The 26,266-nt window shown below is 41.9% G+C and overlaps 1 protein-coding gene across 3 annotated transcripts; it reads left to right on the forward strand.

The window, feature by feature from the left end:
• Positions 1–22,561: 22,561 nt before the first annotated feature.
• On the forward strand, positions 22,562–26,007 carry LOC147896976 (2-oxoglutarate and iron-dependent oxygenase domain-containing protein CP2-like). 3 transcript variants are annotated; one of them, XM_087381023.1, is made up of 9 exons: positions 22,562–22,702; positions 22,913–23,323; positions 23,802–23,843; positions 24,062–24,238; positions 24,344–24,494; positions 24,588–24,674; positions 24,782–24,906; positions 25,016–25,134; positions 25,258–26,007. In XM_087381023.1, the coding sequence occupies exons 2-9, from the start codon at positions 23,159–23,161 to the stop codon at positions 25,334–25,336; spliced, it is 945 nt and encodes a 314-aa protein (XP_087237149.1). In that variant the 5' UTR covers positions 22,562–22,702; positions 22,913–23,158; the 3' UTR covers positions 25,337–26,007. The 3 variants fall into 3 exon arrangements, 2 of the variants coding, with proteins under 2 accessions (XP_087237149.1, XP_087237147.1); XR_015541727.1 differs by having other exon boundaries at positions 22,562–23,323; positions 25,008–25,134; XM_087381021.1 differs by having other exon boundaries at positions 22,562–23,323.
• Positions 26,008–26,266: the final 259 nt, after the last annotated feature.

Genomic DNA, 26,266 nt, shown 5'->3' on the forward strand with positions numbered 1-26,266 from the left:
CATATGTGAGAGTAGGGACTGACTCCGAGTAAGAACTAGTTGAGAATTTTGGGCATGGCTTATATCGACAACTTAGAGAAATTCAAATCCTCTCCACTATGGAAATCTAGTCTACTCTACTCTCGATCTAGACCGACCATTGATCGAAGAAAAGAATAGCAAATAATTTCTTTTTCTTTGGTTCTTTTTATGTGCTAGGGCAGATGCGTTGATGTAGAGGCTGATGTGCATGAAGGAAGTAGATTTGTTAACGAGGCTCAAAAGTGAGTGATAGTTGTGCTAAAATGTGTGCATGATGTGATGAGTGCATAGAGCACAAAAAATGGAGTGATTTTCCTTTTTGGAGCTCCCTCAAATTCTTCCTGGATCAAGAGATATGACTTGATCTATGTCGAGGGGAAAAAGGAGTGCAAATGTGTTCAGTGACGATGTGCAGTCAGGGGGTCACATGCAGTGACTATGCATGTGAAGGGGTGTGCCTTTGGGGCACTGTGTGATGAGGTGGCACAAGTATTCACATGCAGTGCCTATGTGTGTCTCTTGCAAGAGGTAATTGTGCCTCACAGGGGATTGCCACATGGCAATGATGATGTGGTAGTGCTGATTGGATAGGTGAGATGGCACTTTATCTAGCCAATAGATGATGTGGCACTTTGACTGGTCAACAAATGACATGGTAGATGACATGGCAGATGGCATGGAAAAAGATGTGGTAGATGACATGGATGCTGATGTGGCACACTGACAACTAGTAGATGAGTCAACAATGATGTGGCAGGATAAGGGTGATATGGTAGATAGGTTGCCACGTGTTAAGCTTGATGACATGGCAATGGTAGTTGGCCAACCCTTGTATGGTTAAAAGATTGCCATGCGTCAATGAGAAAACCAACCAAGGAGAAGATAAGCAGAATCTTCAAGATTTTGCTAGAATCTTTAAAGATTCTATGGACATGCAAGGCTGAGGCATCGGGTCGATGAAGGTGGACTAGAGTTGTAGTAGTGCCTTGAGTCGAGCACTAGTAGATGGAAGCATTGTTGAAGATTGGGCTGGCAAGGGAGCCCATGAGTCATTATGCATGGAGGCTTGTTGTGCTAGCTGTGAACATCGTTGGAGTCATGGATGGTCATGAGCATCGCTCTGAAGGTCCATTTAGAGAGGCGCTAGGAGCTAGATGGCATTGCTACTTTATGAGTCACCGTTGGAGTGCATTCGAGTCGCCGGTAGAGCCAGGTAGGAGGCTTGTGGCAACCGTTGGAGAGGCTGTTTCTGTCATTGCAGGAACAATGGAGAGCCAGTTGGAGAACGGTTGGCAAGCTCATTGACTAGCTCTATAGAGAGAATGTTATTGGAGTCCGTCATTCAATAGAGCTAAAGCGTTGATGGGTGTTTGGGCCATAGATGTGCACAACAGTCGCTAGTAGAGTCGCCTTGGAGCCGGTGATCTCCTTCATCAAGACTTACCATGGAATAACATCCAGCTTGGGTATGCTGGGGCTGGCTACAAGCTTGGCACTTATAGAGAGAGTCGGCTGGCTACCCACTGTGTGCAGTTCTGTGTGAGTAGAGGAGGTTGAGCGAGGTTTTTGCATTGCTAGAGACGCGCGTGGAGCTAGGAGGACTATGCTGAGTCGTAGCCTATTGAGTTGCCCAGTCGTTTCTGTAGATGCTGCTGTGGTGCATTGTTAAACACCCTCGGACTTGCTTCTACTTGCCATGAAGATGAAGATGGCAAGGCTTGCAATTGACGTTGATGGAGGCTGCGTTTAGAAGTCTTTGGAGTCGAAGCCATTTTGGATTTGTTGCTTTGAGTCGTTTGGATGCTCAATCGGCTGAGCGTCATTGATGATGGCACAGTTACAGTTGATGCTCAGGAGGCCAAGTCTACAAGCTCATTGTAGTTGAGCTTGCCTAGTAGCCGCATTGAGTGAGCAGTTTGTGTGCTTGACCTCTTCTTTCTTTCTTTTACTCTCAGAATCAAGATAGTCTCTCTCTTTCTCTCACAAAATCTCTGAGACACACTAGAAACTTATCTCTCTCATACGAAAGAACCTCTTCCTCACAGTGAATATCTCACTTCTCTCTCTCAATTAAGGAATAGCAATGGAATGAACACACACAATACTTGGTAAACACTCACACAATACTCTTTCACTTTGAAAAAAATCCTCAAAGAAATGAATGAAATTTTCTCAAAGTGGAATGAATGGATATCTTTTTAAGATGAACAGAATTCTCTCTACAGAAGTGAAGGGAAGGATCTCATGATCACTCAAGAGAACTCTCAAACTCTCAATCACTCTCGTACTCTCAAGGATCGCAATGCCTCAACGGAAGGCAAGGATTCTCTGATACCATGACAAAATATGAAGAGGGGAGAGGAGAAGAGTGGAGATAAGGAGAGAGGACACAACTAGAGAACACACCACAAATGACTAACTATACACTAGATTTAGTTGAAAATGTAGAATATATACAAACCCATTTAGGGTTAGGGTTAGGGCATCTAACCCTTTCCTTTATAGCACTCTATATGTGTTTGTGCTATGTACATGTAATCACATGATGTTGAGTGTGGTCTCTCAACATAGCCAAGTTGGCAACTAGTTATTAGCTAGTACATAGGTACTAGTCTGCTATTACTACCTGACTAGTTAGGTAATAGCTACTAAATAGCATGGTACGAGCATGGTACTAATAGCTACTAACCAAGTACAATCTAGTTGTTAGCTAGTACTTGGATACTAGTCAACTATTGGCTAATTAGCTATCTAGTACTTAGATACTAGTCAGCTACTGGCTAGTTAGTTAGCTAGTACTTAGATACTAGCCAGCTATTAGCTATGGACTAGTTAGTTACCATCATTAAATAGCTAACTAGCTACTAGCCCTTGGTTATCATTTACTACTGTGAAATAAACTGACTCTGCAAGATGAAATCTAATAGTAGATTTTGCTAATGCATCCAACTCATTCCAATCATCCTCAGACATATTTGCAGGCTTAGCTTCAATCCTTGCCAAGGGTTTAATCTGCTTCTTTTGAATAAGCACATCCCTTATTTGTTCTTTCCACAAAGAAAAGTTTGTCCCATCAAACTTTTTAATGCTGAAAAACTCCTTTTCAGACATGGAAGAGGATGCCATAATGCAAATAAATCAAAATCCCAAATGCTAGTGCCTACAAGAGAGAATCACACCAAATACCAAGTGCACCCAAATGTGTATGCCACAATAGACTGAAATATCACCAAAACTCAAAGCTCAAAGCATCAAAAAAGATGCAGCTAACTCATGTGCATGTACTATGCATCCATATGAGCAAATCTAGCCCAAAAGAAAATGCCAACTGCAATGGCAATCCAAAATGCCAATAAGTGCCAAATGACTCAAGCATAAACACCGTCCACTGGCATATGCATTAATAATATCTCATCCAAGAGAGCATAGCACTATCAGTGCATCACCTGCAATGTGTCAAAGCTGTCCCTCAGCATAAAATAGCATCCATGTGCAAAGCGTCCATAAAAAATAGCATCCCACAAGGCAATTTGGGACTATCAGCGCATCCAATAAAGATCGCAATGCATCCAAATGGCCTATAAATCATCCACTGCAACCTAATGCACACCACGAATGAGGGCACATGGCTCAAACTGCAACCAGAGTGATCTGCATAAGGTATGCTCAAGAAATCATGGTCCCACGGTAATGACCGCTACTGAAAATAGAACCTGAGATGCCTCAAAACATGGGTTCCATTGCATAATCGGACTTAGCAAGAAAATCTGCAAATATCTCTCTTTTGCTGAAACTCCAAAATCCCAACCGATGAGTGAGAAATGGGAGTCAACACTTATCCATTGCCATGTGGCATAAATCTAAGGTTTCAAAACCTTAGAATGAAAAATGCATAACAGAGAGATGAAATCGAATACACAGAGATCTATAACTCTGAAAATCCTCCACCGAATCGTGTAAGAACTGACAGGTAGGGGTTTTTGGGCGTCCGGAATGCAATGGGACAGATGACTTTAGAAACCGTGGTCTCAATCACTAGGTCCAACACACGGACTGAACGTTTTAGCTTACAACCACTACCCAAATGGATGGTGATTCTAAAAGCAGACATCCAAATGGAACCGATACAAATAGCCCTCCGTCATGCAATCTAAAATCATAATGTGGGTACAAAAGAAACTCAAAAGATGTTTGAAGAAGCATCCACGTTCTCCTTTTATAAACCATTCATAGCAGTAATTGTGACCTCTTCCAACACCATTCATAGCCATCTTATTGGTAATGAGAGCAATAAAATGTTCCAGGTTGTGTGATTGGAGAACATGAACCCCTTATTTTGTTAGAGTGACATATGGAAGAGGTTGCAAATGATCATCACTTGAAGTTTCACGATGGCTCTACAAGGAGGGAGTACCATTCTCACCTTGCAAAGCCATGATTTTGGATTTGCAAAGACAAAATGGTACAAGTGTCAATCTCCTTTAGAGCCAATATTTTGGCCTTACAATATGGTACTAGTGCCATTCTATCCATTGCAAGGGGGTAATTGCAATAGACCCACCCAGGTGCCATCCTCCACAACATCCTATGAGGTTTCAGGGACTAGCACTAGTGTCATTCTACCCTTGGAATGGCATGAATTTTGGATTTGAATACATTAAAATAATAGCATCTTTGAGGTGTATAGAACTTTTAATGGTAACCTATTAATGCCAACCAATACAAACCTATTGATGCCATGGGTATCGTATGTATATATAAATACATACATGCATACATATATATATATATATATATATATTAGAAAAACATAAATACAATTGTGTCTATGTGTGTGCACATGTGTGTGTGTGTGTGTGTGTGTGTGTGTGTGTGTAGGAGGACTGGCCCTAGTGCCATTCGCTCCAATAATTTTCCCAAGCTAGACTAGTGCCATGTTCTTCATTGCCGAGAAGAATGGCATAATAGGCTCATGGGAGATTGTGGGGATAATGGCACCAATACCATTCCCTACATCCACATTAGAGGTTATAAGTAATGGCACTAGTGCTATTTTACACTTGCAAAGTGGATAATGACACTAGTGCTAGTTTCTCCTTGCAAATCCATGAATTTTGGATTTTATTACATTAAAAACTACCATCTTTGACATGTATAACCTATTAATGCTAACCAGAGCTAATCTATTAATGCCATGGGTAGCATATGTTTATATCAATACATATATATTTGTGTGTGTGTTTGGGGGGGGGTGTGTGTGTGTGTGTGTGTGTGTGTGTGTGTGTGTGTGTGTGCGTGTGTGTGTGTGCGTGTGTGTGTGTGCGTGTGTGTGTGTTTTTCTTAGCTAACTACATCCCTAACCTCCCCAAATGACAAAATGCTTCAAAGTTCAAACCAATCCCCAAGTGCAGTAGCGTAGAAAATCATATTGTTGCCCTTTTCCTAATGAAACACAAGTCATCCAATTATTAGAATGAATCCATCTGCAATTCATAACAAGACATAAATGATAGTGTTATCTCAATCCATAGCAGAGGCCATAAGCTACAAAAAGGATAAGAGTCTCCATTAGAGTGCTCAACTATACCCCTTAAATTTCATTGGTAGTGCATTTCAATAGAGGTACTTCCTTACCTTCAAAAAATGGATTGACATTTTCCCTTATACAACCATGGATAAGAACAAGATCACCAAGACATGGATTCCCAGCCTTTTTTCAAGGGTTAGATCATAGATCTTGTCAAAATGATCTCGTATAGTGCAATTATGTCAAAGTTAACATTACTTCCAAATATAATTTCTTACAAGGATCATGGATACACATGATCCTTCCTAAGCCATTATGTACAAAGTTGAGAAGTAGTTATTGGAGAAACCGACTCCCTTTTCTTTCAGCTAGCAAAAAATATGCCAAAGACCTATCATTGCAAAACTGTTGGAGAAATGGGTCAACTCACCTGCATCCATCCACAAACATAGCATGTTAGAACATGTACACTACGTACTATGGGACTGCATGCTTCAATGCCAACCCATAATTGTTATCTACGTCACTCAGCTAAGCAACAATAATGTCTTTTGGTTCTCCAATTTTTGCATGTAAATAGTAAAAAATGTGTGTGCCAAGCAACTTTGAATCATTGTTATTCCAAAAAGCATTCTCTCTACAAGAAGAGAACCACAAATTAAATTCCAAATTTCAAAGATTATTAGGAAAAATATGTCACAACCATTCCCTTTAATAAATTTGCAAGAAAATAGTAAAGAAGATAGTGAGACGCAAAAGACAAAAGTCATCCCTAACCCTTGGATGAGGTAATGGCCCTATAAGCCATACATTTTGCCCAATGACTCTCCCAACATATGGGAAACTATGTCCTTCATAACATACATATGCCCTCTCGCAACATCATTCTAGAAAAACATTATATAAACATATTTTTCCATTTTCTTTGGGCTAGAGAGAGGTTCCAACACTTAGACCTGCATACAACCACATCCCACCGCTTTCATTCTTAATCATATGGAGCTGGATCAATAATGGAAAAATAACTATATCCATCACAAAATGTATTACCAAATCATTCTTAAGGAAAAGTTAGTCAACATCCATCCATGCCCATCTATGCGCATCAAAACAAATCCTACAACAGCAGGGTAAGAATCATCTCCCTTGTAGTAGAAGGGTTTCACATCAAGTATCCCTACTCCTTGCTGAAGAAAGCTAAGCAATGGATGTAAATACAATCATTGACAACACAAAACCATGATTGAAACTTTGATCTCTATACAAATGCTTGTCTCATGTAAAAGGGAGCATCAAAAGTTTATCTTGCTAGTAATCCACAAGTCGTATGGAAAGAAAGGGAGATTTTGTTTTGAATGGCTCACATATAGTGTGACTAAGTAAATCTGCAAAATGCATCATTACAGTTACAAGTCAGCTAGCTACTTCCACTATCATCGAGTTCATTACATAGCATGCAATAGTCTATCGAAGAGTTAAAATATAGTCTAAGAATATAGGAGGTTATAGATTGCTAGTGCTATAGCAACAGCTTCCTTCCCCACAGGATCCACTAACCTTTCTATGAGCAGAGGTCAATCTGGTAACTCTACAAAGCTTCATAGAAACAATCATCCATTTATGATTTTAGGGTAGTTGGGAAGATGGTTTTTCCCTCTAAAACCTATAGTGAAGGCAATGCTGAAAGCTAGGCTGGAGTGGGACGAAACATACATTGAAAATCGATTCATTAGTTTGAGAAGCTAAGAAACTATAGAACCAAAAACACTATATGGAGCCTCCCCAAGCTTACAATAGAAAGAGACTCTCTCGTTTGGCAAGGTCTTGTAAGTGGAACTCAAGAACAAGCGCAACACCAAGTTTGCATGATGGGGGCTCTCATAAGACCTTGAATCCTTTGGATGGGCAAATATACTAATTGCTTGAGGACTACAAAAGCTTTTGTTTCTCCACTTGAGCTCATGAGCACCCACCACTATGAAGTAGATTGCAGAGGAGAACTGAAGCAATTGCACTGTGCCAGGTAAAGTCCGGCATAACATGAATGAGAAGCGAAGAAAATATTGAACTATCGTGCCAAATATTTCAGAATTGGCTGTAATTGATACAAGTCAAGGGCTCAGCCTTGGAGAAGACAATCAATTCAAGCTCACTAACCTTGATGGGGCCTGTAATGAACAATTTCTTGTAAGAGCTCTCAAATAGTGTGTCTCTCTCCCTCCTTCCCATATGAATCATCAAGTCAAGCTATTCCCAGTGTAAAGCATTCCATCTACTAATGAAATGTATAAAGCAAGTCGCTAGCTGATCACTTAGATAAAACATATGTCACCTATAAACCATCTTTAAACATAGAGTTTCCAAAGGCAATATATCTTCACGCTACAAAATGAGTAGCCCCAATCATGTATAGAGATGTCAAAGATGAGTGCTATTGCTCAACCCATGCAAAGAGAAAAAGCTAAAGCTCTGAATCCCCACCTGGCTTGACTATAATCTCCATACAAATGTGCACATGACTGGAATCTCTTCCATCCTCGAGCCATGTACCTTCAGTAGAGGTTTCGAGCTCCTAGTCGCTCTACACCTTGAATAATGCATCTCAATTTAAGACTTTTCTCTCAATTCTCTATAGTCCCTTGAGTCCCGGGTGAGGCTAAAAGGAAGCCTTCATATTCTACATTTCACAAGGCAAGGTAAGCAAGTTAGAGAGAGTGTACTCCTTGGGTACTCTTCTCAAGTTTCCCACTCTCTCAACAAGTCTCCAAAATAGATCTTGAGAGATCTCCCACAGATATTTCCCATTCTCTCTCCTCTTGTACTACTTAGGACTACCACTCTCCTTTTTGTGGTCCCCCACCTATATCTGTCCTCCAATTGTAATGTCCAAGTTCTAAACAAATAGTATAACTAGAATCATTAAGAATTTCTCCACTATTATCCATCAATCAGTGGGTTCTCCTTGCATCCTGCATCCATTCTTCATGACCTATCATGTGGTTTGATGCACTTGAGTCAACATACCACACATCATTGCTTTCTTCTGCACTTGTCACAGAATTGGTCATGTGCTGCACCATAAGCAAATGCTCATTTCTGTCATCACCATGTCTACTAGAGGATGCATAATTGCCTTGCTGCAATTTTCCATTCATGATGTCATTCTGCTTTTTGTAGTAGTCTTTAGACGTATGACCCATTTTACCACAGTAGTAGCATTCAACATTGTTGTTTGCATTTTGGCCTCTCTACCATCCACCATGACCTCTTTGGCTCCCCTTGCCTCTAAAGGTACCATGTCCTCCTCCATAGGACTGGTTTTCTTGAATTTGCTACATATTTTGATTTCTGCCATGGCCTTCAGATCAGCCTACTCTACCTCTACCTCTCCCTCTTCCAGCATTTGAGTAGAAGACAGTTTCTTTTGAAGTTCCTCCTAAAGAAGATGCACCACCATATCTCTGCTCTTCAAAAATTAGAAGAGCAATCAACTCCCCAAAATCAGGAAAATTCTCACGGACGGCAATGGATGTCCGGAACTGTGCATAATCCTTCCCTAGACCATTCAAGGTCACAAAAACTAAATCATCACCTTCCACTGGCGACCCAATGGAAGCAAGTGCATCTGCAATCTTCTTCACCTTCATGTGATAGTCATTGATGCTCATATTTTCTCTCTACACATTATGCAACTCCTACTTGAGCTGCATTTTCCTGGCTTGCGTATTTGTGCTATATATTTTTGTCAAAGTATCCCATGCCTCCTTGGTCGTGCTTGCATCCTGAATATGCACAATCATAAAATCTGAAATACTGATAGATAGCTAGTACATAACTTTCCTAGCTCTCTCATGCCAGCCTTTAAATGCTTGCAACTCCTGTTGATTGGGAACATTAGGAATAACTAGTTCTTGTTCAGCTCTAGTAATGAACTCCCAATAGCCTTTTCCCTTAAGGAAATTCGTCATTCTAAACTTCCATGCTAGGAAGTTGTTCTTGTCAAGCTTTTCAGTGACAATTTGTGAAAGAGCATCACACGCCATTACAGAACACTCCAAAAATATTCTGTCACCGCAAAAAACACAACTTCTACCTCACAAGGGCAAATCTGCAAAACTGATGCAAGTGGTATTTGACCACACAGTCACTTCCTAGTGACGATTTTGCATCAACAGGCAATAAGAATGATTCTATCACTCCCAATATCTCTGCACATAGGCATACGATGCAATTTCTGCAGTAACTTTTCACCAACCTGCAGAACAGTGGTTGCACAGCAAAAACAGGGCACCTTTCTGAGTGCCTGCGGAAAATTCTGCCACCAAAACGGGCTTTGAAATGGCCTCGAGTCAAAAAAATAATGTCACCAAGGGCATCGGCCTCTCCCGTAGCATATACTACCCTCTCGCCACACCGCGAAGGGCGTCTCAATCTAAGACAGTGCACTCTTGCACTTTCCGGCTGTGCAACCTGCAGAGATTTGCTCCCAAACTCGAAAAAGGGCAGCAACACTGATCCTTTTACCAAGACACCGTGAACTTGGTTTGCTGTCTTGAGCTCCTTACCACAAACCGAGCTCTAATACCATGTGAAGAGAGTGGGAGAGAGGTAAGGAGTCTCACTTGCAGCTTTCTCACATACACAATGGGGGAATATGCACAAAAGTGGAGGGTGAAAACAGTTTTCTTCTTAGTTGTGAAAGCAAAAAGAACTCTCTCTTAGTACAAAAGGAATAGATGAACCCTATATGTGGGTCTCAAACCAAACTCAGCTAACCTAGGTGGCATACTAACTAAGCCACTAACTAGAGTACATAAAGATAGCTGTCATCCAGCTATTATTCATGGGCGGTGTACCAACCACACCTGCAGCTAACAAGTCGGTGACATAAATGCACAACAGTCACCCTAGCATATCACGAGTGGAGCTCGATATCTCAACAATGTCTTCATTGTCTTTCTGCGTAGACTTTTGATGAGTCCATGCGGCCATCCACCGAACACAAGACCGCAAACCACATCTTGCATTTGTAGTCAAAGGTAGATGGGAACTGCATGGCATTCTTCTTTCAGACCACCTTTAATCAGTACTCTGCAATCGACAACCAAACTGCAACCAACAATAGTCGCTATTCTCTCCATGCTGTTGTCTTCTTGGGATTTACTCCGTTGCACAAGAGCTTTATGATCTTCTGGGATAATTTAGTGAATGTAGAACATTAACACATAAGGGAGAAGATGAAGTTTTGTACTCACCACAAGATTGTTGAGCACATACTTTTGCTCTATATTGACTGACTCTACATAAGAGGACTTTGTATGGGTACTGTTGATAAGAAACAAGCTGTTGTTTGGTGTTCTCATCCACTCCCCTCAAGAGGCAGAACTACATCTCCCTTACATTGTAATAGCAATTGCATGTATTGACCAAACTTCCATGCCTCCTTTGTCGTGTCATTCTGCTGCCGTGACCTATGCTGCCTTGGCTCATTGGCTCTCTGCGCTCACACCAATATGTCTCTTGGCCCTCTGCTACTAGGCATGTTGCACTCATCTCATCAAAGGTTTGCGCAAAAGATTGCATCTCTCACTGCATACTACATCTCTCTCGCAAATCTCAGTTGTGATTGGCCACTTCTGAGTGTTCTGATCAACAATGATTGAGCACGTCCGCTTGATCAAGATTCAAGAATGTCTCATCTTTCTTTCATGTGAATCTATTCTTGTTCATCTAGCCCATAGTAACCCACAGATCATTGGCTCTTTTTGGCCTACACCGCTCTGCCTCTTAGCCACCTGAGACTCTAATGAACACTTCTCATTGCCAAAACAGATGTTGCCCAAGGGTTACCACCAACTTGACGCTAAACTACACCTTCGGTATGAGTCACCACAATCTCATCATGACCACATCACATTGCAATAGCAATACCTAAGGTCTACAGCAAAGAACTCTTCAAAACCATGCATCATCACCAATGGCAAGTGGGACAAATTATTGTGTGGTCGCCATGTGTTGGGGCCTCATCCCCAATAGGGGAGAGCACATACACGAGATACTCTCAATGCAACGATCAAGATACATGAGACAAGGAGGAATAACCGATAAATTGATTACCATTGCATGTAATCGTGTATATAGGGTACCCTTGCGTGCCACACCCACACTCATTATTAGCATCCCGCTTAAGGATAAACATGAGTGTTTATGCCTTAACAAAGGGGAGGGAAGGGAGGAAGGGGAAGGGAGGGGAGGGAGCGAAAGGGAGAGAGGGGAGGGGAGGGGGAGAGAGAAGGGAAAGGAAAGGGAGGAAAGGTGAGGGAGAGCGAGAGGGAAAGGGGAGGGGGGGAGGGAAGGGGGGAAGGGGAAAGGAGGAGAGGGAGGGAAGGGAAGGGAAGAGAGGGGAGGGGAGGGGGAGACGGAAAGGAAGGGAGGGGAGGGGAATGGAACGGGAAGTTTGAATTCTAGGGAAGGGAGAGGAAGGGAGGAGGGAGAGGAATTTGAAATCTAGGGGGAAAATAAGAGCAGGAAATTCGAATTCTTTTAGGGTTTAGTGGCCTATATATTGACTTGAGACCTTCCCCTTTCCCTTCCCCTCCCTTTTCGTTCCCCTTCCGCTCCCTCTTTCTCTCTTCCCATTCCCCTTTTGCTCCCTCTCCCTCTCTTTTCTCTCTTTGCTCCCCCTCTCTCTTCTCCCTCCCCCTCTCTCTTCTCCCTCCCCTCTCCTCTCCTCATCTCCCTCCTCTCTCGTCCTTCCCTTCGCCTTTCTATTTCCCTCTCCCCTCCTTTCTTTCCCCTCCCCCTTCCCCTCCGAATACCATAATCATGCGAGAGAGGGGGAGAGTGGAAGAGAGGCACACTCCCCTATTCTCTCTCCTCCTTGGCAGCCGTGGCCATCGTAGTTTTTTTTCCCCAATAGTCGTGGCTTCCATGGAGGAGAGAGAAAGGTTGACTCTCTCTCTCTCTCTCTCTCTCTTCCCCTGTCCTCTTTTTTTTTGTTGGATTGTGGTAGCCATGATTGCCAAGGAGGAGAGAGATGGGGTCTCTCTCTCTCTCTCTCTCTCTCTCTCTCTCTCTCTCTCTCTCTCTCCCTTCTCCCTTCCCTCCCCTTCGTTCCCTCTCCTCACCCACCCCTCCAAGTCCTCACCCTCTCGTTGTCTTCCATTCCCCCCTTCATTCCGGTCCCCTTCCCTTCCCCCTCCCCTTTCCTTCCCTTCCCTTCCCTTCCCCTCTCTCTCTCCCTCCCCTTCCCTTCCCCTTTCCTTCCCTTCCCGTTCCCTTATGTTCCGTTCTGTTCCCCCTCCCCTTCCCTCGCCCCTTCCTTCCCCCCCCCTCTCTCTCTCTCTCTCCCCCCCCTCCCTTTCACTCTCTTTCCCCCTCCCTCCCCGCTTCAACATCTATGGCATGAATCCCATGCTAACACGGATAACCTAAAAGGCCCACAGCCATGTCCAAATGCCACGTGCACAAGTGTAGCGCACCCGTGCCACCATATGTACCAATGGCCTTCCATTATTGAACCATGAGCATGTTCATGCCATCCATGCATGTGCAGCACCCCTTTGATGGCATATGTACCATATTTAAGAGTTTTGAAACTCTCAAAGGTGCTTATTGACACCATTATGATATCTTGGAGATTTAAGAGGACTCTTATGGTAAATTAATGTCATGCATGGGCCTTAACAATGCATACATGTGTGTGTGTGTGTGTGTGTGTGTGTGTGTGTGTGTGTGTGTGTGTGTGTAAGCGTGCATGCATGCATGTATGGATGTATAATTTTGTCATGAATTTAAATTATTTTCCTCAATTTCAATTGTTAATAAGTTAGGAAAAAGTTAAGTTTTAAAAGGAATATTCTTTAAAATAAAGATTTATGCTAGAGTAAGATGCAAAAAATAATCCTAGTTCTTTCATTATTAGTGTAAAAGGATTGTGTGAGTCAATAAACTTTTTATGTGAAAAGGATAGTGCCATAAAATACACTTTTGATTTGGGAAGGATATTTTCATAAATTAAATTGTTTTGCCTCAGATGGCACAAATGGAGCAATGGAGATTAGTATCCAAATGTCATGTCCTTTCATAAAGACTTGTGCTTCAAAGTTGAATTGAGAGGAGGTAGAAGTTTCATCCCATAAAAAATCTCATACCTCCTCACTTCTTAAGAGCTTAAATTGTGCCAAGCCTTGACTCTGATGTGAAGATACAATCATGGTGTCCACATTAGAAGAGAACATAGGAGAGTAGAATCTAAAATTTCAAGTTAGGAGAAATGATGATATTAAGCACTGCAAGCTGGTAGTGGAAAGAAATGAAGGTAAAATTGTGATGCCAATACTTTTTCTTTCTTTAATAATGCTGCATTAGTAGTATTCCCTATCCTTAATGGTTGTTGCTTTGAGTAGTGCATGGAGAGCATGAAATGAAGGGAAGGCTCTTAGATGTGCACTCATCTGTGAAGTTACACAAGACCATGAGCAAATGTTCTATCATTGCGCCGCATAAATCCAACCATACTTTTTGACCTAACGATTTGCCACTATGAGAGAACAAAAATAAAATCAAGGCGAGGTCACGGGTTTTGAGGGGCAGAAGGTTTTCTAACCTATCAAATTGATTGGATGGGGAGAAAATGTGACATACTTAACTCGCAAATTGCGAGTAAGGTCATTTGAAATTTGCAATCACAATCAAGAAGTTGGATTTAGGCCGAAAAGGCTGGGTGTGACATATCGAACTATTTTATAGCATTCCTTGCATGTCGCAGTGTCCAATCCACCTTTCCTACATTTAAATGTACCTTCCCTGCCTTTCAATTCTTCTACCATTTTCCATATGGACTCTGTAGATCACAATTCATGCAAAAAATTGTGTACATAGCTAAGGGCAGAGGGACTCGGGAGGTTCGAGGGTGTCAGGTTGAAGGTTACTAACCCAAATAGCATAGCAAAAAGCCAGCAAGGTAAGAGGTCCTGGTCCCTGGACTCTACGTCGGGCATTGCACAACGACCATCTAATTCCACTCGTAGAACTAGGGCTGGAGTAGTTTAGCGACATGCACAATACGCATAGCGAGTTGCGAACTATGGCGACTTGCACAATCCACCTCCCTCCATCATATTGTCCCTTACTCTGGCCAGGCGAATAGTAGGCTGAAGACAACTAGACTCTAGTAGGCTGAAGGGCCAAGGCAACTAGTAGGCCATGGTCACTGGTGGCAATATGCGATTAGGAGGCTGAAGGGCCAAGGCAACTAGTAGGCCGTGGAATAAGAGTATCTACCGAATGATGAATCTAAAGTGAGGAGGAGACTTAGGAGGCCAACAGGCTACAACCAGCAGTTCTAACGAGCCTGGAGGCCAAAATCCAAATGCACTCTAGAGTTGCGAGCATAATACATATGCAATTAGACAAGACCCAAAACATTTAACACTCGACTCTCGAGTCGTGACTCTCATTGAGAACTTTGAAATGCGCATGAAAGTTGAACCTCAAACAGGCTCAAAGTGAAAGTACTTAGAGCGACGAGTCTTGGGTGATGGGTCATTCGAAGTTCACATGAGCTGACGACTTAGGAGTTCATGTCGCACGATTGGCAATTCCTATCAAATCTGGATTCTGCACAGTGCACTTGAAAGTTGGGATTTGGGAACTTGGGAACTTGGGCTTCCTTTGAAGATTGATGTGACAACCTACAGACTCACTAATCACTCACGAGTCACAACTCACTAATAAAATCTCAGTGCTCACAAGAAGATGATAGCAATTTGCAACTAGCAAGGATAGAGTGTTTGTCATTGAGCAAAGATGTGACATAATTAGACTGTAGATACTAGAGTTTGAGAAAGGGGAGGCGGCAAAACTTGACGTTGATTTTGGAAAGGGAATTGGAACTTGGAAGAGACCTAAACTACAAGAGATTAGAACCATAGATCTAATGAGCAATCAAGGGTGGTGATTGTATCTTGATCTATTTGATCAAAGGTTCTCATGCAAGCCACATAGACCAATTTTTTTAAATTTATATCAATAATAAATGAAAATGCCAATATAACCTTTAGTTTTAAAGTCGTGCCTTGATTAAATTTTTATAACTAATACATTATTAATCTAGCCTTGATTTTCAAGATATATCTTGGAAACACCCTTAAAGTCCAAAGGCATGGGATATGAATATGGGATTTCTAGATACTTGAGTAAAAGCGCATGGAGCAAGCTTTTATGACAAATGTGATACATGAGAGTTTTTATGACAAGATAACCTTAAATGTAAAATTGGTGATAGACATGATAGGAAATCAATCCAATTAACTGCTAACTCATACCATAAACCCACTTAGATGCTCCTTTATATGCTAGGATCTAAAGGCAACTTTGTGGGTGTAAGATGGTGAGGGCATCAAGCCCTATATCTAGCCTAGCAAGAGGCGACTAGAGAGCAGCAACATTAGAGCCAACCTACCAAGCTAGGATCAGGGAAGGCCGGAGGGCCCAGGCCTTGCAAGAGTATGGAGGGCATTTGCCCTTGTTTTGAAGACCCACAAAGTTGGTGGGTATATAATGGAAGCCAACCTAAAATGTAGTTTACAGGACCTAAAAGTTAACTAACTGGATGATAATTGTGGAATGGGGTCTCATCTAGTGGGACCAATCAAATGGAATCAAGTATTGTAAGGGATAAGGTTGCCATGTACATAAGAGACATGTGGAGTTGGTTGGCCCCTAAACTCAAGTGCCTGCACATGGCCATTTGGCATACATTAAATAGAGGCATGTTTCAAGTCAAAGTAAATACCCTTTGTGCATTCTACATCAATATTGTAACTCAAACCTACTACAAACCTAGGAACAGAAATGACGTGCATTGTTGGCCAGTATTGTAGGAGATTACTTAATATCCTTTGCCCATTGTGCATCAATGTTGTCAATGTAACCTACTACAAAAGCTATTGAACAAAAACGATGTACATTGGCGCATTAGCAAAGGCTTCCTCGCCCATTAGCAAAAACGATGTGCATTGGTGCATTAGCAATGATCGATGATCCAAAGGGTTCAAAAGGGTGGCATTTCCATGAAGATTGCAGATATAGAGATCAAGAGAGAAAGGCTAATAAAAAGCTAGAGCACACATCTTGATAGGACAAAATGATGCCCACGCGGGGCTGGGGGCTGGATGGCTAATGTGGGTATGGGATTGGGTTGGGAATGTGGGTGGGCTAATATAGACATGGTAGAAGAGGGGGTTTCTTGATTCTTCCTTTCTTCCACTGTCACCCTTTGCTCATTCATCAATGTGCATCCCTAAAGTGAGCTGGGAGAGAGGGGATTACAACATGTTATGTATCCCCACAGACATTGGATTATATTTGGACAATCTCTAGGGACATATCTTACCTTCCTTAGCACTCCACGAGGACATCTAGAGGTGCAAGTAGCTAGGAGAGGTCTTGCTCATATGGGACTTCAATGCCAAGACCAACAACATGTGTGTGTGTGTGTGTGTGTGTGTGTGTGTGTGTGTGTGTGTGTGTGTGTGTGTGTGTGTGTGTATGTGTGTGTGTGTAAAAATAGAAAGAGATTATGTCCCCCTATACATTGATACATACATTTAAGTATTTGCATGTGGCATTTTAGTTTAGTTCATTTCTTCTTATTTGTTGTCATAAATCTATGGAATCTTCCACTATACAAGATTGTGAGACTGGATAGATGGCTTAAGTGTACTAAATGTATGAGAATGCTTGAGGGGTAGATTTATATTTAAAGCCTCTATTGACTGGCAAGTTCTTTGCATTGTGATAAATTTCTAAACACATAAATGTATAGAAGTACATGATGAAATTAAAGTTAGATTTTCACACACACACACACACACATACACACAACTAAATATAAATGCATAGAAGTACATGATGAAATTAAAGTTAGATTTTCACACACACACACACACAACTAAATATGTGACTTACTACATATTCACTACTCTAGCTCTATTCATTAATTTAGTTGAATTTTTACCTACTTTTTGCGATCATAAACTGTGACTAAAGAAATACTTAAAATATCTAACAAGACACCTTCTACCAGGCCATTATAGAAAATTTCATTCTTTAATTTTGTCATTTTAATCATTTGATTATTCTTGCTAAGAATCTACTTGTTGTTTCTGTTTACCTATGTATGTAGTGTCCTTCCATGTTCTTGTTGAAGATAGAAGCATGAAGAGATATATCCCTACTATATGACTTGATGAGGGGTAGACATATTGCTAATGATGGGCCTACCTTAGGCTTAAGTTAGCCAAATGTACGTTGGATATAAGGGCACAAGTCTTCTTGATTGCACAAGTCTTCTTTTGGCGCTTAATTCTATAGATCTAGCCAAAATTTTAAATTGTATATATAATATGTTGGCGAAAGTTTCCAAATATATTTATTTATTATATAAAACTTTAGCGAATTTTCATGGACTTTATTTATAATTTTATAATCTTAAAGGCTAAACCTAGCTCTTTCTTTAATTTTAGTTTCAGATTGTGGTGAATATACTAAGATTTTATTTTTATAAAAGCATATAAACTTTCACAAGCCATATAAAACTTTCGCTTATTAACAAAACTAACGCAAAAAAATCATCCCTGGATATGATGCATAATGTGTTGTTAAATAGTCTAGTCTAGTTTGTTATTCAATAGTCTAGTCTTATTTTGCAACAATATCTTTATGGCTTCTTTCCCTTTAAGGGTTCTCTTTTTTATTTGCTTTTTGTTCACGCTGTGGTCAAGTTGAGCCCCTCTAGAAGTTACTCAAAAATCTGCATGTTGTTGTCAACCTAATATTTCCTTTGTTTAATGCAAGCAATGCACCAAATCATCCTATGATTTTGTTAATGATTGAATAAAAGGGCAAAGATCACCTTGTTTCCCACAGTACAAGACACAAAATGTTGGCATTTATACACTATTCTATCTTGAACACCATTAAAAATAAGGAAAGACTAGAAAAACCACCCTAAATTGACATTATCAAAAAAAGGTGAGCGTGACAAGATAGCTTAAGTGGGGCACCATGACCACTCAAAAATTACCTCCCTTTATGAAGAAAAGGCGATTGTGACATTTGAGAAACAATGAATACACAAGCATAAATACCTAGACCAACGTGTATCTAGCTTTAAGGGAAATTGAAGGCCACCTTATCTTACCTTTGTTCCTTTCATGGATAGATGTTGAAGGGGTCCTTAACATGGAAGGAATAGACAAAGGATGCTACATCTTCATCTAAAAGTGAGAAATGGACATGTGCAATGATTTTTTTTCTTTGACGATACGACTGCAAGATCACATTTCTTGTCCATATCCTTACTTGACTTTGTAGGCAAGATAAGAGGGCATATAATGTCTTAGTAAAATGATAGCTAAAATATCCAGATTTGATGTGTCCAAACGAAATTAATAATTGGTTTTTCTCCTAAAAGTCTCCTTCAAAAGCTGATTCTTTTGTTTTCCATCACATCAAAGGAAAAGAGAAGCGCCATACTTATATATAAAGATATTCTTCCATTTTAGATATCAATTGCTTGATGCTAAGTATTGATTCTATTGTAGCATCAAAACGCCATATAGAAAGAAAATAACATAAGAAGAATGTGACCATTTTACATCTCATATCCCTAATTACACTTGAGATGTCTTGTCAACTCATCTACACTAAATTATGAGTATGTGATTAACATTGCCATGCATCTACATTACCAGAAGTTTACCTAGTAATATGCTTATGGAAGTAAGTTGTCTTTTCTTTTCTTCTTTCTAGGAAATTTGCATGGGATATGGGGTATGCTATGTGGGTATTTAACTAGTACAATATAAAACTTAACAAGGTCCTGCATCTCAATCATAAAGCATCTATTGAAACAAGAATGGGGCGTGGAACCTATAAGTCTAATCTATTAGTGGCATGCCATGATGCCATCATCACATCATCCACCTTTTCATTGATATTAAAAGGAGCATAGGTCAAATCTATTGCTGTTTCCCTATTTGTTGTGAGATCCAATTGAAAATCTTGTATTCTATATGAAAACCAAATCTTGTGAAATAGTGAGTCAGAATTTCATGAATGGCTTAAGGTATACGACATTGTATAGAAGATATTGAAAATCTTATGAGTACATCATTTAATTTCCCCACAAGGATGTGCTTTCATTTTGGAATTGTACAGATGTATGGAAAGAGACATGAGGACAATGAGTAGAGTGTTGCTATAAAATGTGATAGGAAGAAAACAAATCTTTAGAATGTATACAATTCCACATTTGGAAAAGGACGGGAATTGGAGAGGGAGAGGGAGAGAGAGAGAGAGAGAGAGAGAGAGGGAGGAAGGGAGGGGGGGGGGCAATTTGGGGGCCTGGGTGGTGTTTAGCACACTAGTGCTCTTTTTTCTTTTTACCAAATAAGTGTTAGGAAATGTGCTATGAAACAATAATACTATGATATCTATGGACAGACATCATCATGTTGTAGGTAGGTACCATCATTTAGCCCTTTTAGTAAACTTGAGGCATTAGAATTATCCTTTTGGACAAGATAGAATAATCCTACAAGATAATTCCTTGTAAAGATGGCCATGTCACTACCAAAGTGGATCCCTCGTAGTAACCCAAGGTATCATGGCAATCTTGACCTGATTAGACGATGATAAAACTACCCTTCTAGCTACCTAGTGAATCATTGAGCCTACATTGTCCAAATAATGAGGGTTCTATGTCTGGTCACAAGGAGGAGGGTCCACATATTCTCAATATGTGCTCCTTTTTGGAACTATGCCATAGGGTATTCAACCCACCTACCCATACATACAAAGCTGAAAGTAGACCGACCTACATTGTATGATTGAAGCCATGAAAATTTGTAGATTATAGGGAACTTGTCTTAATTTACCATACACATTATTTCTTGTGCAAAAAAGGGTATTTATGAATAGTTCTAAAGCTCTTTCTGGTTTATTTCCAAGCCATGGGGTCTTTTATCTAGTCCTAGAATTTCATAAATTCTTCATTTTAAGACATTGGAAATGAGATTCTTAACATGAAGCTTTCTTAAGGTAGCATTCACACCAACTGTTGTGAAGTACACTACTTAGGTTATAACATTGTGTGGGAAATGTGAAACTTAATGCCAAGGTGGCATGTGGTCCCCCACCTTTTTGTAAAGTGTTTGAGGGTTGAAAATGACATAAAATTTTAGGTTTTCACCAAATATTGTGATATTTAACATGGCGAATTAGTTTTTTCAATGAAAACCCTTTTCTCGACATGCGATTAGTGCTCCAATCAGCATGGCCGACTAGCTTTTAAATGTGTTTTTCTCTAAACACAATGTTTTTTAAAGAGGTAGGACTTAGGAGCAAGCAATTCTATAGGTTTGGATTTTCCCACTCGGTACCAACACCTTTTGTTTAGCAGAGTGCTCTCCTTTCATTTTTGTTACATTAACCGCTTACCTTCTAAGGCTAGTTTCACAAGCATCACTCGAGTGGGTTAAGTCCCGGCCTTGATGTCCCCACAATGAAAATCAATGAAATTCGAAAGGCCGACCCTTATATTCATTAAGATATTAGGGTGAAGAAATTGGAGAAGCTAATGCCTGGGGCCAGAAAGGTCCCAATTTCAATTCCTGGCTAGGCTCCCATTGGTGCAAACTCTTTGGACATGCAATTGGGTAGGGTTTTCCTACCATACAAAAATATGGCTTCACCTGGGCTTTTGACTCATCTGCCAATGTGTTTTGTTGTGCACGACGGGCGGATGCTGAGAAGGCCGGCACAAATTTTCACTGGGTGGCTACTAGATCCACCAACCAGTGAGCTGGTGTTTGTGAAACCCCCCCTAGAGTTGGTCTCACAAGCATCCGTTGGACACATGAAGTCCATGCCAAAATGTCGGTGGATGCTTGCACATTCACAAAATTTGCCTTAACTGTGATGCTTTAGGGCCTAGGCTCCCATTGGCCCACAATCTTTGGAAAAGCTTGGGTGGGGGTTTAGTGCTGGACAAAAATTTATTTGATGCCGGTCGACTTTGCCCGTCCTATGCTAGTCGATCACTCTGCTTGTGAAAGGCACCGAGTGACAGCTCACAGTTGATGATGGGTCAAGCAAGAACTTGTGAATCCAAGGTGTATAACAGCGTGTTCTTGCACTCCGCATTCCCAGCAAAAAATGCTGGGGAATGCCTCATCTTGATCTGTTCCCATGTAATGCCCCAAGAATTTAGGAGCACCTGCAATGCCAACGGTGGAGACAGGAAAAATTCCTCTCCACCCGAGCATTACGGGGCTAACTCTAAAAGCAACCCAAAAGGAGCTCAAATCAATGGATTAGGCAAGCTGCTACATCAGTTTTTTGCAAGCGTTGGGGCCCATTTGGCACTATTGCGAGTTGCAAGGCATGCGTTTTGGACGAGGAAACCATCGCTGAAGTATGCTATGCTTTACGACGACGAAGCGCACCTTTGGCCTTAACGTGGGAATACTCCCTAAGGGAGTCCTTGAGCTCCCTTGCTTTGAGAAAAAGTGCGAGATATTTTGGAAATGAGGGTGTGCTCACATGCCGCCTTTAAACTGGGGGCCCCGTTGGCGAGGATATCCCTTTTCACACTTGACCAAGCAGACCCACGTGGACCAGTCGCAGGACGGGAAAAGATGTACAGCCTTGCAGACCACGACACGTGGCTCCCTGTAGATCCGACGTGCCTGACGTGGACCACAGGACCACGTGAAGGCCCCGCTGGCAGCACGTGGCAGGGCCCCACCTGCGGCCAAAGTCGGACTGCGGGACCCAAATCGAGACACGCTATTTGGCTATTTGTTGACTGACACCCGGCCCTCATTGATTGGCTAGCAATCGCGTATTTTACGTAGAAAACAGACTCGTGTCGTTGAACGGTTGGTTTGATTTTTTCATATATAGCTTAGCTTCCGCCCAGATCCGGCAGTTGGTGCCGTACTTCCGGTGCTTCCCGGAAGCTTCTCACGACGAATTTCTGAGGGTTTTCGGCTGCACTACATCAACTGTCGGTCGATCCTCCGTTTACTTTTCTCCTTCCGTGGAGTTCCGGCAGTGAGTGGCGTACTTCCGACAACTTCTCACGTCCGTCGGTTCACCTCAATCTTCCGTCCCCTTTGTTGAGATTTTCTGCCCTGCTTAAAGGATTCTGCATTACATTCACTGTAGGTCGATCCTCCGTTCACTCCCACAGGCTTTCCGGCCATCCGTCCCTCTGTCGTTCTGGTCTTCACTTTTATCGCCCACCAAATCGATTTCGATGCCCCCAGCTGAACTCCTGTATATTGTTAACAGGCAGGAATTCCGTGGATTTCAACTTTCCTCAATTTAGCTCTCGCTGATCCGGCAAGATTTTGCAGCTTCGGTCACGATCAGTATGAACGCTTGTGAACGTATAAAATCAGTCTTCGTGCCAGATTCCGCTCAGCCGATAGTGTATCATGTGGGGCGCTTCCTGGCTTGCGTTTAAGGGTGCCCCGATGTGGGATCACTAACGGCAGTCGTTGTGGGCATAATAGATTTGGATCCAGCGTACTGACGATGATAATGGCAAAGAAATCGGAAGCCCCATCTTTCAACGACTTAATATCCTGTGTGGAGAATTGCCTGCCTCCTGCGATCCGGACAGCTACGACCCTCGAGAAGATCAAGCTCTTCGATGCCATCTCCATGCTCTATAGGAAACGCGACGAGCACATACAAACGGTTCGTGTAATTCGTGATCTGTACCATCTGGAACGAGGTTTTGAGTTTACTTCCCAAAATTTGCTCAGCGCATTCAGCATGCATACGCTTTTGGTTTTTGGACATAGCTGGTTGCTACAAGCTCCCGGCAAAATCGTTTATCTGAACTAATCAGCTGGTTGTCCGTCTCTCCTAAGAGTTTCCTCTCCATCAGCTACTTGAAACTCGTCATTACGTTCTCCTCCGGCTTTAAAACTTAACAAGGCCTCACTTCCTTTCAGAGGCTACCTAACAAAATTTCTATGTTTAGCCGATGTTGCTTGTGCATGAAGTGATAACAGAGCTATAACAATGTCGTGCCTCTCATTTTGCTCCTTACTTTAAGCAACAGTAAGAATACCTATCCGTGTTTCTGTTTGATTCCGTTAATCCATGAAATTTGTATTACAGCAATGAGATAACGATTGCCCTCAAAAACTCACATTTTCTCACTTTGCAGGCGCACGAGCGTTACAGACAAACGGTGCAAACGTACTATCAGGTGAGTTCCCGAGGGAGAGAATTTTGTTATATTGCGAGAATTGAGAAGATGGTGGATATATGGAGGACATTTAGGATAGACATGTGCTGGATTGCGGCTTACTTCTGCAAAATTAAAGGAGAAAGATGCAAAAAGTTGTATCGATGATGAAGCAGATGCTTGAGACGTGACATCACTGTGATTGCCAACACGGGGAAATATGATTGTCATGGACGCAGGCACGGCACCCGGAGTTGTTCTCATTCCAGCCAGAAATTTTCCTGGTACCGTCGATGCTTCACATGCTCCGAGACGGGAGCGAAGCAGCAGTACGTCGCACAGTTTGCGCCCACGGCCCCCTCCTCTACTCGTTCGACATGCTGCAGCCTCGACTTTGTTCGCTTATCCTCGACGAGGTATTTAATGATTGCAGCTTTCAAACACCTGTGCGGAATTATGTCTTCTGTCTCTTCTTCTAAAACGATTGAGGAGAGTCGAGAGTGACAATTTTTTAATTCCAGGTCCAAAACTTTGAGCGCTGGCTGCATCAGACTAATATACAGAAGATACCGCCCAATTCGCTGAGCAGCAGTGGAGTTGTACTGGATGATTTTGGATTCAGTCCTGTTCTGGACACGTTAGTGCAACAGTGCGTCGCTCCACTTGCTTCCGGTATAACCCTGGCTATGTATTTCTTTTGGGTTTTAGGAATTCCGATGTGCAGCTAGGATCGTTTCTGAACCTTCTTTTGCGGGTAAATATTAGTTTTGTTTCCACAGCTTGGAAGCGCACCATTGGATTCGCACCATGGCTACGTTGTGAGCCATAGTCCGAATCAAGAACCAGCAGTCGGTGAGTCACCTTAATTAGAAGTCTGCGCTCTTTGGTAGTGATGAAAATGGATAGAAGAACCAGCGCCTTTTTCTGTTGTCATCATGGAACAAGCATTCTGTATGCAGGATGTCACGTGGATAACAGCGAGGTGACTCTGAATGTAAGTCTGTTCAGTCCCGCAGAAGGCGGCGAGCTATATTTCCGTGGAGTGAGATGCACCCAACATTTGGAAGACCCAGAGCGTGATCTGGTAAATTTTTCCTGAAGCCTTAAACTGGAGGTCGATGCCGTGATCAGCTTTTTTTGTAGAATTCCGCGTAAACAGCAACTGATATTCCTTTTTGATGCAAGCTAAACAGGAAGTTGCGGAGTACAGGCACATAGCGGGGCGAGCTCTGTTGCATTTGGGCAGGCACAGGCATGGGGCTCGCGCGGTGGCGAGGGGGAGGCGTGTAAATCTGGTACTCTGGTGTAGGAGGTGAGAATGCTCGAAAATTTCAAGTCGAGATCTCGATTTCGTTCTGTCGATTTGGCTTTGAAACGACAGCCGATGATTCAGAAAAGCAAATCGACTAATAATGCCTGAACCATCATCTTGCAGCTCTCAGTTCAGGGAAAACTCGCCGCCGCCATTCGTGTGTCCGGCGTGGTGCAACGCAACCAACAAGCGCAAAGCATGATCGACGAGACTATCGATCGAGCGATTGATGACAGAATTCCGTCGTCGATTGCCGTCTTTGAGCAGAATCTGTTCATGGGTTCGCCGGATTGCGGCCATACATCAATTACATGTGTGCTTTTGCTTACATTCTTATCTTAGCTTTGAGGGAAATGCCTAGGCGTGGCATTTCGACCGGCCAGCCCCAAACTGGTTTCCGGCCAGTCCCAAACGTGGTTCCCGGCCTCTTCCAGATCGGGAAATGCTAACTCTGGGCATTTCTCAAGCATCCAGACGATAGTTACCTTTATAGACGTTGAATTTTGATTGGTTGTTTGCTCTTAGTCAGGTTAAAGAATGCTTATGTGTTTTATTTGTAGACTTTTTCTTAATGGCCTCCAAGGGTCTTAAGGGATGTCTTGGTTGCAAGGGTCCTAAGGGATGTCTTGGTTAGTGAGTTGCTAATTAGGTCCATAGTTTTGAAGTTGTTCATTTGGTCAATTTGACCATGCAAATTGTGGTTAGTCTTGAGGTTTAAGTGTGGGTTAGTAGGAGTTGAAGGGCTTCTTATGCGTTTAGGATTTAAGGTTGTGGAGGCCCTATATGTCCTTGTCTCTTGTTAGACCTCCTATGAAGATTGTAAATGATTTTGTCTTTGGTTAGGTAAAGATGGAGACTCTCTTTGTCTCTAGAATGAAGCCACCTTTATATTACTCTTTCCAAAATAGGCAAGTCCCTTAATGGTCCATCCACCACAAACACACACAATCTCTTTCACCTCTTTTCTCTCCTCTCTTTCACCTCTTTTCTCTCCTCTCTTCCATATTCCTTCACCTTCACTTGCTTTTTCTCTTTTCCTTTCCTTCCAATTTACACCTATCGTTTCCCTTTTACAAGTTTTTGGAAATATCTATCGAGCTACTTTACACCTAGACCTTGTTGTGAATGAATT

The sequence above is a fragment of the Dipteris shenzhenensis genome, chromosome 11 (genome assembly GCF_047967505.1).
Source record: "Dipteris shenzhenensis isolate YYH24624 ecotype China chromosome 11, Dip_SZ_1.0, whole genome shotgun sequence".
Classification (NCBI taxonomy): domain Eukaryota; kingdom Viridiplantae; phylum Streptophyta; class Polypodiopsida; order Gleicheniales; family Dipteridaceae; genus Dipteris; species Dipteris shenzhenensis.

What these genes read in the sequence shown, in the direction of transcription:
- LOC147896976 (XM_087381021.1), top strand. Translation starts at nt 23,159, where the DNA reads ATGATAATGGCAAAGAAATCGGAAGCCCCATCTTTCAACGACTTAATA. An exon ending in GCGACGAGCACATACAAACG is followed by an intron (nt 23,324 to 23,801) that starts GTTCGTGTAATT and finishes CTCACTTTGCAG; the next exon opens with GCGCACGAGCGTTACAGACA. An exon ending in CGGTGCAAACGTACTATCAG is followed by an intron (nt 23,844 to 24,061) that starts GTGAGTTCCCGA and finishes TCATGGACGCAG; the next exon opens with GCACGGCACCCGGAGTTGTT.